Source organism: Atta cephalotes, assembly GCF_000143395.1.
Source record: "Atta cephalotes unplaced genomic scaffold scaffold00002, whole genome shotgun sequence".
NCBI lineage: Eukaryota > Metazoa > Arthropoda > Insecta > Hymenoptera > Formicidae > Atta > Atta cephalotes.
Window position 1 is genome coordinate 3,851,160 of NW_012130066.1, and position 14,421 is coordinate 3,865,580.

The 14,421-nt window shown below is 33.9% G+C and overlaps 1 protein-coding gene across 1 annotated transcript in view; it reads right to left on the reverse strand.

The window, feature by feature from the left end:
- Positions 1-2,033: 2,033 nt before the first annotated feature.
- LOC105622983 (arf-GAP with SH3 domain, ANK repeat and PH domain-containing protein 1) overlaps positions 2,034-14,421 on the reverse strand; it is a 19,043-nt gene continuing 6,655 nt past the window's right edge. The window contains exons 2-14 of the mRNA XM_012204387.1: positions 10,159-10,413; positions 9,217-9,302; positions 8,846-9,002; positions 8,216-8,480; positions 7,893-8,120; positions 7,163-7,385; positions 6,873-7,053; positions 6,494-6,769; positions 6,196-6,315; positions 5,873-6,056; positions 5,461-5,748; positions 5,211-5,374; positions 2,034-2,249 (exon numbers count right to left, since the gene is read on the reverse strand). Of these exons, the coding sequence (XP_012059777.1) occupies positions 2,034-2,249; positions 5,211-5,374; positions 5,461-5,748; positions 5,873-6,056; positions 6,196-6,315; positions 6,494-6,769; positions 6,873-7,053; positions 7,163-7,385; positions 7,893-8,120; positions 8,216-8,480; positions 8,846-9,002; positions 9,217-9,302; positions 10,159-10,413 (2,643 nt within the window). The remainder of the gene's footprint in view (positions 2,250-5,210; positions 5,375-5,460; positions 5,749-5,872; positions 6,057-6,195; positions 6,316-6,493; positions 6,770-6,872; positions 7,054-7,162; positions 7,386-7,892; positions 8,121-8,215; positions 8,481-8,845; positions 9,003-9,216; positions 9,303-10,158; positions 10,414-14,421) is intronic.

Genomic DNA, 14,421 nt, shown 5'->3' on the forward strand with positions numbered 1-14,421 from the left:
TCTATGCACCGCGAGTTCATCTATCTCTACGTTAAATCTGTTATTGGCAGTACAGAAAAAAGAAGTGTGCGCCAGATCAATAGAATGTACAAACGATGAAAACCGTGCATATTTTTCTTTCTATTTCCAGCGCAATCGCCAGAATTACATAGAATTTCCTAAACACTGTGGTATAATTACCAAAAGCTCATATCTAAAGCTCCCTCTAATCCGCATTCGAGAGTCTCTACTCTTTAAAATTATATATAGCTATATTTATCATTAAATATTTATTATTTTCTCTGTTTATAGATGCTTGTTTATATATGTTCTTTTTGGGCGTTCTGCAGATAAGCCAAATGCTTTGGATAAAATCTATCTCTATGTTAATCATTTATGGTATGGAAAATGTCATTTGTCTCACAATTTGTTCATAAATGTGTTATTTTATAATACTAATAATTTACTTTGAAGTATAATATATATATATATATATATCACATTTTTTTTAGCGTCGCGATATCATCCTCAATTCCAATCAGTTATTATTATTGCAACGCGCGACGTGTTTTTGCCAACGTCATCCTCGACGTCATACTTTGTTAGCCGGATTTTTATCTTGCAACTAGATTATGAACAATTACGTACCATATATAATATGAGTTAGACGAATACACATATAAGATTTCTCTACATACATATAAACTCTTCAGATACAACATTCTTTGACAAACGCCAGAAATCCGCAAATGTCATCGCAGCGTTTGTACAATCAGTTTTTTCCCTTCTCAAAAAAGACAGAATCTCACTTTCGAGAGAGAAAAGCTAAACCACGCTGCGTAATCGTGCCTGGATGACGAGACAAAATTCCGAGTATTTATTATCGACTATAATATTCAACCTTCGAAAGTCTCGATATGATTGTCATCCAGCGTAAGACACTAATACTTGGCTAAACATCATTTTTCAAAAATCACGCAGTTAACATAATCCATATATATTGATTACAGCCCAGTGCAAAATCTTTGAGGTATATATTGATTTTTTGAATTAAAAAAAGTAAATTGAAATCTATTTTTTAATTTCCTTGGAACATAAAGATGGTATGCATTGATGATTATATATGACAAAAAAGTGAATAAAAAATAATTTTAATTTTAAAAAGCATTTGAACGGTTTAAAAGAATCATTTGCAAAGAATCATAAGCTCGAATACTATTGCATCAGCAAAAATAATTCTACAGTAGATAAAAATTTTAGAATTCTTTTAATGTTTTTTAATAAGCTATGGAATGATAAAACTTCGACTTGCACATAATTAAATTATTGAAAGTAGTTTACATCAATAATAATATAATTTTAATACATATCGTTTTTTCTAATATTTTGGCATAATATAAAATTTTATTATTTTATATAATTAATTATTTCCACAGTCATTCAAAAACAATCGTTCATATCACGATCGAACATCAAAATTCCTCTCTGACTTCTCTCTTTTTCTTCTTTGCTTCTCCTCCATTCCGTTGCACTGAATCTCTCGTAGCCTCCAACCCATGGAAAGCAATGCGCTCTTGATTCACATCCGGGACGTGACAAAGCATTTTATATAGATAAATAAATTTTTCTCCATAAAAAAAATAAGAATCTATTTTCTCAGAGTAAATACATAAATTTATGCTTTTGAAATCAGAGGAAATGATTTATGCCGCTACTATATTTGATTTTCTAAAAAAAAAATATATTTGATTTACTCCATTCATAAATGTAAAATTGCTTGTGTTGATGCACTTTTCATCTTATAAATATTAACTTTCTTAGCGAAAAATAAGAGACTCAAGATGCGGATTAAATTCTTTACTTGATAACGACACTCATCCAAAGTTTCTTCCTTTGGATACTCATATGTTTCAACTCTGAAGAGACGGCTGAAAGATGGCTTGAACGCTTTATTCTTTCGGTTTCCTGAGCCAGTTTCTACGGCCGAGACTGGCGATGCTCATCGAACTGGCAGTGCTAGTGACGCTCGCTAACGAGTTCAGGCTTACCGAATGTTAATCCTGTAGCATGTGTACGAAACTAATCGGAAACATGCCTCGCCGTTCTGGCGCCCGTTCTAACGCGCCTTCCATCCAGTTGTCATCATCGGTCTGCTCGTTTGTCACAATAATGACCTCACCCTCGCGGAACGACAGTTCGTCTTCGTTGTCGGCCTCGCAATCGTACAGGGCCCGACAGCGTCGCAGGCCACTCAAAGTCGACGACGTTGGCTGGAGATAGAATAAAAAAGTCATTCGTGGAACTGACAAATATCGTAACGTGCATGTTTCGACCGTCTGGCAGAAGCAAGCACTTTTATTGCTCGTATCTTTATTACGAGACGATAAGCTTAAAAACGTTTGTTCTCCAAAAGTTAAGAGAACATTTTTTGGAAATTCTAGAATTATTACAGATTCACAAGGTTAATATGAGTTAATACCTCGATTAATTATATACCATTATTTTAATTTATTTTATTTATTTTATTCTTTATTTAATTGATGTTCATTCACAAATGAATCATGATTCATTTTTTTTTAGAAAATCGAAAGAAAAAAACGAAAAATGAACTGTTGTGAAAGCATTATAATAAGCACGAGTACATGTAAGAAAAATTAAATTTTATTCGGATACAAGAATTGAAAATGAATCATTTTTTTAAAAGTATAATTTGATATTCCTCTGATAAAGTATGCTGTAACTAGAATTTCCAATATGAGACACTGATATCATGCTAATTATATGCCTTTTAATATCCGAATAGGGCTTAGAATAAGAGAATTTAAAAGGGGAAGTGTCTCACAAGTCGGAAGAAGTAATATAATAATAATGCAATCAAATATCGACAAATATAAATTCACTCGGGAAAATACATGCGAGGATCAGTATTTACAATTATACTTTATATCAGTTTTTAAAATATTAGTTATATATTAATAATAGTGATTCATTGAAAGTTTTTTACAAGTCAAACATAGTTTAATTATTAAAATAGAATCAAGAAATGTAAATGTTAGTTTCGCTGTTTCGCAGTGAATCTGATTATGGAGTTACATGTCTTGAAAGATTTATAATACTTATGTATTATTACAATCGAATATCTCAACAAATAAAGAGCATTTAATTGTGATTAAAATGGCAATGAGATCTAATGTAAGTGATTATTTGGCATACATAGAAATAATATAATATATTTAAAGCCTCGACGTGAGCTCTATAAATGATGATACGAACGGCACGTCTGATCATGCAAAGCACTGTTACACTTGAAAGTATCGTTGGCAAGTGAAGATAGAGAAAAAAATATGGATTCTTATCATATTCAGATTTATTATTAATTATATATTGCAATATGATGTGATTGCAATCTTTTTTTCTTCAAAAAACTTTTCTATTATACATAGAGTACAATTTAATTAATTAATCAGTATAATATAATCAGTATCATATAATTATGTACAGATCATGTTTTATGATTAATAACATGTGAAACATGTTATCCTTACATACGTACATACAAGTATTACGATATATACAAAACGATAAGCTTGTTTACAAGTGATTTCAAGTGTAACATGCTGTAATGTGGGATGGCTGATGTTTACCAGATTCAGATTTGGGAGCAAAGATGAAGGCTCTTCGGCGTAGCTCTCTAGCCTGGACCGGTCCCTTCGCTGTACCAACAATGGTTAATGACAAACCATAAAGCACTGATCTTGAAACGCATGCATTCTCTACATATCCACACACCGTAGATACACACGATTATGTTTATCTCGAACTAGATCGTAGCAAACTAACTGCTATTTAATCTGCGATAAATTGATATATTCTGCGGTTTTTCTTCATTGAATGATTTTATCTCGACAAATGTTTTGTGATATACTTTCAATATTCAAATGTTTTCTCTTCTAAAACATAACAGCAATTAATTAACTATTTAAGATATTATTTATTAAAAATATTAATGGTTTTGCTATAAAGATATTAATATTTTTAGGACTTAATTTTCTTAAAGTTTATACTGAAAATGATTGTTTATCATGACGTAAAATGACAATGAATGGAATAGTTAGAATAATATAATGAAATTTGATAATGTATTATACTGACAATTAATAGATAAGGATTACGGCAATATATAACATATCCTGGGTATAATATACATGATAATGTATAATGATGACTGTGAAAAGATAACAAATATGTCAATGTGCGTGACGTATGGTTAGTATAATAATGCAAAATGCTCAAGCCCGCACGAATGAATCGAATGAAAACTATACTACGAAGGAGAACATAATGACACAATCTGATTAGTTACACTTTTTCCTCTACTGTGTTAGTATAACGACAACTATCTGATTGAATGTGTGTGCAAATAGATAAAATGTGAGACAATAGGATATTCATCGATGTCACTCGTTAGGCAGAGATGATGTAATATCGATTCTAATAATCATACCGGAGGTGGCGTTCGAAGATAAACTAAAGAAATTTATGATTTCAAATGAACGAGAACTTTGCATATCCGAGATACAATTTTGTAACTATTATATGGAGATATGTTTTTTAAAATTTTAATTTTATTAAAACATTACAATTGATGGGACTTTTTATTTATTATTATATTTAAGATTATTTCTAAATAATGTTTATCAAAATATTACAATTATTAAAATTCATTTGCTAGGATTCCATCTTTATCAAAATATATTTGTTAGCATCTTGTATTTGCTAAAGTACTATAATTTATTAAAAATTTGTATACTATAAATAAAAATTAATATGCAAAGCACTTGTTTAATTTGAATCTCTTTACAAATTTCGCATATGTATAATACAGGCCTAAATAAACTACTTAAAGCTTCATCAGCTCTAGAATCCCCAAAACAGTAAGGCGTTTTTAGTATGAATATAGGAAGACTATTTGTACGCTATGTTTCGTTAGCGTACTTTCAGTAAGAACATTAATTTTCAGCGCTATCAGTACATTAATTTTCAGCGCTATCAGTACATCTTTGTATAATGAACAATGAAGATAAAACGTTGCATTAGCGCTGAAAACACCCGGAACACAGCCTTTATTTTTAACAAAAAAAAGTAAGTATATGAAAATAAAATCTCCCCTAACCTTCCTACGAAATCTCAAAATTTCTGTTGAAGCGATCATTAATTTAAATGTGACTTACTTTTCGCGGTGGAGGAATAGGATTGCCCAGACCATGATCTGAACACATCGAACTCAGGGATTCGCTGCTGCGTCCATTGCTTAGCCTAGTCGTTATACTGGATGGAGCTGGAGGCGGTGGATTTCGCGGTCTCTGTAGCGTCGAGCTGTTCGCCTTGTCCATACCTGTATTTAGAAAGAGAGATGTAAGTATTGACATTGATAAACAAAATGTCGAAGTTTCTCCTGCGAAATTTATTTATCGAATGTACCGTGTCCGGTCGACGAATCGCCGCTCGGTGATCTCTTATGATGTTGGCTATTTAGTGTATTCAACGTATGCGGTAGAGTGTGTAAAGTGTGGCCAGCTAAAATCGGCTCGCTGGTCGTACGACTGTGCGTCGACGTAGCCAACGTGGCCGACGAGGGTAGCGTACCGTAGTGCGATGATGGCAGGCCACTCGCGACGGAGTTTCCACCCGGCGGCGGCGGCGGCGCAACCCGCTTCTTCAGCGAGCCGTGGATGTTTAATGAAATGTCCGGTGCCATGGGAGTGGGTACTGTGAGATTTGCATGATCAATAAAAAATATGAAAAGATAATGGAAAATCAAATTATTTGAATCAGCGCACTTAGTAGATTTATCATGCAATGCGAGAAGTGTAAAAGTGCAAGTCCAACTTACCAGCTACAGGTTTTCTCGCCTGCGGCGGTGGCGGCGGAGGCATTTGCTGACGGTTCGTCGAGGCACTCGGAGAAGATCCACTCTGGAGACTGTCACAAGTACTGCTTCGACTGCGCAATGTCACTGGCGAGTCACCCGTACCGCCACCTCCGGCATATGACGGCGGTCTACTACGTGATTTTTTCTCAGGCGTCAAACATCCATTCTACAAGAAGAATACATATTCATTAATATAATTCAAGTAGTTAATGTAAGTAGTTATATGCAAATAAATTATAATTATAAATTTGAGAGATCGATATATAATATGTTAATATACTCACTCTGTCTTCTATTATCGTTTCGTCATCAGAGAAGTCCGTAGAACCCTCATCATGAGAAAGATTCCAGTCAATATTAACGTTATCAAATAATGTTTTCTGTCTCTGGAGAGCATGGCTGAGCTGAAAGTAATTTATTGACATTTTTTTATGTCACTCTTGAAAGCATAAAGAATTGTTTTAATCTTGATGAAACAAAAAAATTATTTAAAAAATCATAGAGCAATAAAAATTCGTGTTTATTAGAAAATTATTTGAGCAAAGGATACTAAATAATAAGAAATATGATTTGTTGAATTACCAGTTCTTTGCACGTATGATGTCCCATTTCCTGTGCAATATCCAATGGTGTCTTGTCCTGCTTATTTCGCTGCGAGGGATCCGCGCCAGCTCGTAGAAGCAACTTCATCGCTTCCGCTCTGTCGTGTCGCGCGGAAAGATGCAGTGCCGTTTCTCCGTCGATGGTTATTCTGTCAATACCGCCGCTCGGCATATTTTGCACCAGGAAATCCACGATGTGCAGACTGCTACCCATTTCGCGCAGAATGGCTAAGTGTAACGCGGTTTCGCCTACATCCTGAGAAATAGACATTGATTTCTTAGAATCTCTTATTAACATAATTATGAGAGAGCATTTCTCACAATCTTCTCAGATATAAGAAAACGACATAATGTCTCACCGATGTTGGCAATGGCGCAGCCAGATCAACGTTTTCGGCGTAAACCTGCAGAAGTTGCTGCAGATCGCGGTTATTAACGGCGTGTTCTAAATCGGAAAGTAGATCACGCTCATCCGCACATGTGTTCATCACGTATCTCTTGTCCACGTACTTGGCGCGTATGAACTCGTATCTCTCCTCCCTAAATGCCAGGAAATAAATGTGAAAACATCATGCAAAGTGAAAGTATAGGAGTGCTTGTAAACGTTGGATGCGCGGATGAATTCTTAGAAAATCTCGAATTCACTCACATTGTCGACGTCGGCGACGGCTTGAGATTGTGACGCAACGTCGCCTCCATCACCTCATTGAACGCCTGATTCGTCATGTGCCGCGCAAGCAACAGCTGAGCGGTACCGACGTTATCCAACGTCAGGGATTGTATCCGCGATATATGCACGCCCAAGTCTCGATGGATGCCGCTGCACTCTATGCATACTATTATGCCGAAGTTCGTCGACAGCCACGTGGCATCTGAAAAGGAGACACAATTGTCGTTCGATAACAAAACGCTTTCGCGAGAACTGGAGCACAAGCAAAGTTGCTATTTCTCGTCTGGCTTTGTCACGTGGAAATGTCTACAACAATGCCCGGCCAGCGAACCGGTGAACATTCATGCTACTTGATGATAAATGTGCTTTCAATGGTCTTTCGGGAACCTCTGTTAAATCTGTATTTATTTAATTTAATAGACTTTATTAATTGAACAAGAAATAAATTATCGTATTTTATTATAATTGAAAGTAACAACTGCTTAATTATTATTAAGAATGATTAGAATTTGATAAAAAAATTAGTTAATATATAATAAATAAAAATAAATAATAAAATAAATAATAAATTAAAAAATCAATTTCTCCTATCTCATAATATGCAAGTTTAACGGAGAAATCGTTTTAGTTACGCGTTAAGTATAATGGACAGATTTGGCACGCGTCAGAGAAGGACTGACCATTAAATGGTTCACAATATTCATGTTACCGTTCTGCGAGGAGCAATCACAGCACTGATCGTTTCCGGGTAATCGCATAACGCATCGTATAACAGCCTGCTGCAGCTCTACGAGACTAGGATTGCCGCTGCCGGCCTCCGCCTTGCCACTCGCATCAAACGCTCGCAACAAGGCGCGTTCCTTGCAATTCACGAGAACTGACATCCATGCACGTTGGTCTGCCTCGTCCTCCGCTTGAAAGTGGTATGTCCTATTGTCTGAAATCGAAACAATGAGTATTACGCGGCGTCCGTTCATTGTGAAGAAATGGTGTCTCTTGGAAGCTCGCTTATATATCAAGCGTAATACTTACAACTTATGAGATCGAAGCCTCGCTTGTCGTCCGGTACTAACTTAATCTGGCAGGTCAATAGGTTCACTCTGGTGGGCGGTTTATTCTCGTCCGCATGGCAGATATCAAGGTAACCTTCCGCCTGCACGGCGCATCGCCTCTTTTGCCAGACTCGCCTCATCTTGCCTTCGCTCTTCTTCAGCAGGTGGCCAGAACGCGTGACGCCGTGTTGCTTGTCGCCCTGCAGCTGATGCAGCGAGTAACCCACGTTTGCATTTGCGTTTAGCTGCAAGCCACGTAAGATTTATAGTTTAAGATTTATGCATGATGTCGTTTAATATTTATGTGCAACATAAAATGCAATATAAAGTGAAACGATTAAGATAATCCGAAAGTTGATGATTCTTAAGTACAAGACGGCAAAGCTAAATTTAAGATAAAAACATTAGCAAAGTTTTTGTATTTAATTTTCTATTAAGCAGGCTACTGCAACTGAATAAGATGATGTTAAAAAAGAAACATTATTGTTGTATCATCAATATTAAACAAAAGTGAAGAAGCAATGATACCAATTAAAAACTATTAGATCTATTTTCATCGCATTTGTGATAAATTGATCTTGGAAATAAAGTCTTGTGTCAATAGTTTTACCTCTTTGTCACATCCGGAGCTTCTAAGAAGACTCCTAAGTTCCGTTAATCGTCTTCGTTCTTCATCCTGTGTCTGTCTGATTTTTTGTAACTTTACGCTCAAGTCGGCTACGTACGAACCGAAATGCTCAATAGTCTTTAAGCCATCCTGGAAATAACTAAAATTCCGAATATGTAAGAACGCTAGAAAATTGAATTGAGATCACTTTTCAATCGCTCTTCAATCCTCATTATGTCCCATAAATTGAAACTTCAGAGAGATAAATAATTACTGTGATAACTTATTGTAAAATCAATTTGACATAATAATGAATTCACAACGTAATTCAACGTAAATAATATCGATCAAAGAATTAATGTGTTTATACTCACTTTGTTTGCGCGTGATAATATTCGACTAGATGCTGCAACAGTTCGATACCCTTCTTCGTTTTAATCTCATTCACTTTGATCAGATACTGCAAGCAAACATAGATCAGCAATTCTGCCTTCTCTACCTCGTTCAAATATGTTTTTTATCGAGCGTATATGTTTTTTATCGAGTCGTAAAAGTGCAAATACAAGGTGTGCGGGAACTGTCGCCACTCCTTTAATCTACAGAATCTCCCTAAGGAGTTTGATCGGACTCCACCCAGCGAGCAAATTTTAGCATTAAGGACTCTATTAACTGGATCTCAAATACAGTTCATTTTAAATTATATATTTATTTTTTGTTATACAAATTACAGTACATTATATATTATAATAGTTAATTTTTTAATTAAATATTTAATTTAATTCGACAAATTTTTAATTGGACATAATTTGAGAGAGGATCTTAAATATTTTAATTGAAAAAGAGAAAGAAAGAGAAAATAATAAAAAGTACAAAATTAAATTTATTTATATTTTATATTTTAAATAAAATTATTTATATATAGAATTATTTATATATAGAATTTGATATATTTTATTAAATAAATTTAATTCTATATATTTTTTCATATTTAATTTCATATTATAAATTATTTATATTAAATTTTTATCATGTTAGTTGAATGATTTTCAAGATAGAATATAGTTTCGGACACCTTGTATCAATTGTATACAAAATGTAAATCGCGAAAAGTCGAAAAGAGGCTGGAATGTAAATGAAGTTTTCAAGTTAGAAAGTAGGTATACATTTTTCAGCTGTCGCACGACAATATCTAAACGACCGGATATCGATGTCGCGCATCGATAACATGTATTGATAACATCCATATGTCTCAATATTGGCGTGATGTTATTTTACATCGTTTATATACTCGCGCAGCTCGGATCTGCATCACCCACCTCGCACATTTGTAATTGAAACAACCGTCTTTCCTTCTCCATTTCATCTGCAATTTCGGCAGGTGTGACCTCTGTACGAATCAAACCGGCTTCCTTCGCATGCTGCTTCTTTTCTTTTTCGATTTTCGCGTACTTAGCCTCATAGTCTTTCCAGGCTTTCTCGAAGGGCCTCTTTAGGTCCCCCTTCACGCCCCTCAGATCACCCTTCAAAACCGAATCCAACGGAAACATCACAATGTTGTTGATGTTTTGCATCTGGAATAGCAAGATCAATAATTAACACATAATGTTTCTTAATTAATTAAATATAACGTTAAGATTAACTAGCTTTCTAAATCATAAAAAATTTAAAAGATACATTGTAAAGTGGAACAAAAAAAAACATCTCGAAAAAAGAGATATTTTCCCAAATAAATTAAATTAAAATCTTAATTAGGACATATAAAATTAAAAAAAAAATATTTATCTGATAATAAATATTTAAATACTATATATATAATGTAAATTATGTCTCTTATCTCCCTTTACATTAATAATCAGAATATTCATTTTTTATTGTGGCGCACAGCATCACTGATTCAACAACGGTGAACATTGTGATAAAAATACTGATTGCGTACATGTCTCGGTATCTATTAAACGCAGACATGAAAATATTAGCTTTCGTTATCTCCACGGAACAATACGAGTTTCAAATTGACCAAAGGGTAATATTTTATCTATTTATCAGAATAACCGGTCAGGACTCGAATGGAAAATGGCGATGAAAAAATGCGAGCCTTCGGGATCCCGTAGTCGGGATCGACCACCGCCTGGCTCTATCCGACCGGTAAATAGTGAATCACCGTCGATTCGCGTCAGCACTTTGCTTAGACCGTCGCCTCGCTCGCCCTGAATAGAATCGCAGTTTCCTCCTCGGAGCCTGGTTTTCTCGAGGGCGATCCCTCGGCTGCTCCCGACTCTTGTGGAAAGTGATTCGGTTGGAAAGCGCTCAAACGTGCCGCATAATGAGCTTGCGAGTGCAACCGACTCGTAAAGACGACACTTCCTCACAAGAAAAGCAAGACTCGTGAATGGAAATGACACAAACTGCACTTTATTTAGTAGATAAAATCGTTCACAATATGATAACAAAATCTCATTTAATTAATTTTATTATAGGCAAAAATTTTTAATAGGCAAGAATTTTTATAGGCAAGTATCTTTAATAAAAACTGTTTAGCAGAAGTAACTCTTATTGTTATACAATAAAGTATTGGTTGCTGTTAAAAGTTTAGCTAAATTTTTTTTTTCTAGTGTAATTGTTCCTAATAAATCATTATCTGATTTTCTTTACTAAAGGTTTATATTACAAAATCATCGATTAAAATTTAATTATGTAATTATTTGTTGTAAATTAAATATTGAACAAATAAAAAAAACATTTGTTTTTATTTGTTTTTAAATTTTCGTTCTTAAAAAAAATAGGAGAATGATATTAGAATTTTCGCAAATATTTAACGTCTCTAGTAGCATAATTTATTGACATAATATTGAAAACCGAATATATTTCCAATGCATGCCAATCTTTAACCATCTTGCCAATCTTATGCTATTCAGAATAAATAATTGCAATTTGTAAACATTATTTTGTCTTTTTCTATAAAAAATTTTTGAGTTATTTAATTTAAGTTATTTCTATATGAACTTTTAATATTAAGATGACGATAAATTCCATGCTTCAAAATTATCTCAAGTTAATCGATAAGATATGCTAATTTCGGTTCGGATATCGAGTAGGTTCTTAGAAGAGTCGGATATTGCTTCCGGCTTTTGCCGGAGTGCATCGCGCAATTTGAATCGAAGCCAATATCAGATGCAGATATACATTTTAACCAATTGTACATATGACATCATAGTAAAGGATGTAATGGTTCGGATTGGAGAAACGGTCACGGTGGAAAAAAAAATCGTGTTTAAACGCCGGAATTTAGATTCAGTCCCCCCCGTCTCTGATACATTAAGAGCCACGTTAAAATCACGAGTGTGCGCATTTAAAAGTTCCCGACAAATATAAATTCGCAGGGTCGTTCGTGCGTGATAGAATCTAGGAGAGTCTCTTAACCGCTCTCGTGGCTCATAACGTCCGTGCACGCTTCAGTAAACGTAATTATCTCACAGCCGTGAGACGACCCGATTTATGCTGCTAATCATATAGCGCGAGCTTAGAAAATTGTCGGAACATAGACAAAACCAGTTTGAATCCGCAACTAAAATCCACGCCCGAATGATTATATCCTTTTCCGCCTCTCTTATTTTTGGTCGATTTATTGCCACTGGGAGGATACTTTGCACGAACATCCACATTTATTTTTATTTGCGCTTCTTCTTCCATGATATCATTTTCTTAGAATTCAATTCATTAATACGATCATGTGTATTGATGTGATTATTAATACGATCTAATTGATATGTATTGTAGACCGAGCTCTTTGTGTACATCATAAATGTGCTCTTTTAAATGGAACTAATGTATTACGAGAAACGATAAAAAGCAGAAACGATATTATGGCAGCAGTTATGAGTATAATATTGTATTTGATGAATCTCACTGAAAGAAATCAGTTGATGTTGGACATTTCAATCAGTAATATTATATTGAATATTATATTGAAAAACTATAGTTGCTCTAAACAATGAACTTAAGTGTGAGAAAGTAACATGTGATACTGAAGCTGAATAGTTGAATACGAATTTTACTTCACAGAATTCTTTTCTAAGAAACAGCACACAACCAAAAATATAGAAAGTTTTAAGAGCTGAATCTCGCATCAAACATGTGTGACTGATTTTACAGTGAAATTTTACTTCCACTTATCACAGTAAAACGTAAGATGAAAGAGCACAGTGAGTGTTGAAAATAAATGAAATACTCATCCTCAGTGAAATCTATGTTTCTCTTTCCAGCGAAATTTTCACTGATTCGGTTTAAAAAAGTAATCAGAAGCGGTATAAACTTATTATGCTGCTATGCAATATTATTTCATTACGTGAAATTTCATCTCTAACATATTTTCCAGATTTTTCTGTGCGAAAATCTATCCGGTTAACGTGGTATACGCTATATATATTAAGTTTCTTAATTCGACGGAATGACGACAGCAAGACCTCGAGTCTGAAGAAAAGAAAGACGAGAGAAGCGATTACGGTTAAAATATTACGAGTGAACACAGAGGATTTTCTTCGCAGAGCACAATCAGCAAACATATAGTAATAGACGTGCAATTAAATGTCAGAAAAGTGAAAATATACGAGCATGGCGAGGAGACTTTTAATATCTTTTACGAAGTGATGACATAATGGACTGAGCAGTGTGAAAAATATGTAGTAATAATATTTCTTGCATGATAATTGAATTTATTTTTAGTTAAAAAAGAGCGAGTCAACATATTCGTAATGAATTCGCTATATCTAAATAAAAAATAATAAAATCGACTTTTTTGTTAGAAAAGAAAAAGTCAAAATATTTAGGTGCAATGAGTTTACTACATTTAAATAAAAAATAAATAGAAAGAGTTGATCTTGCTTATATATGATGTATGCACATAATAACAGTAATAGCGGTAATTCGCAAGGCGTAAAATGGTTTCTTCATGATTTCGCAATACTTGTGCGTGCTCTGCTATGCAATCTTGATGTAAATCGAGATGCATATTGCAAGCAGCGATAAGTTCGAGTTTTCTTCTGAAAGTTTTCAAACAATTTAATCACATAAAGATTCAAACTGTTTCAAATATTGTTTAAAACCAGAGATTCTTAAATAATATTTGAAAACGTTCTTCAAATACTCAAAGCGATTCAGGCTAATTAATTGCTGATTACAAGATAACAATTCTCTGATAGAAATGTGTGCAATTTTCTTAAACATTCATTCAATTACTATCTAATATTATTGTATTCTTATTAGTTGTAACAATTTTATGTAGAAAATGGACAAAAATTTGATGAGATTTTTATTCAGTGACTGAAGCAATTTTTCTAAAAAAGATATGTACAATTATTAAGACATCTGTTCAGTTATTATGTAGCATTAATAGATTTGTATTAGTTAAAATAATGTATATAATCTTATTATCCTATTTTTGTTCAGTAAATGGATTTTGTGCATCTTTTGTGCGTAGTAGAGAACCTATATGGCCACGAATAATTTTATCAAACAAAAATAAGAAAGAAGGGTGTGTGTGTGTGTGTGTATATATATATATATATATATATATATATATA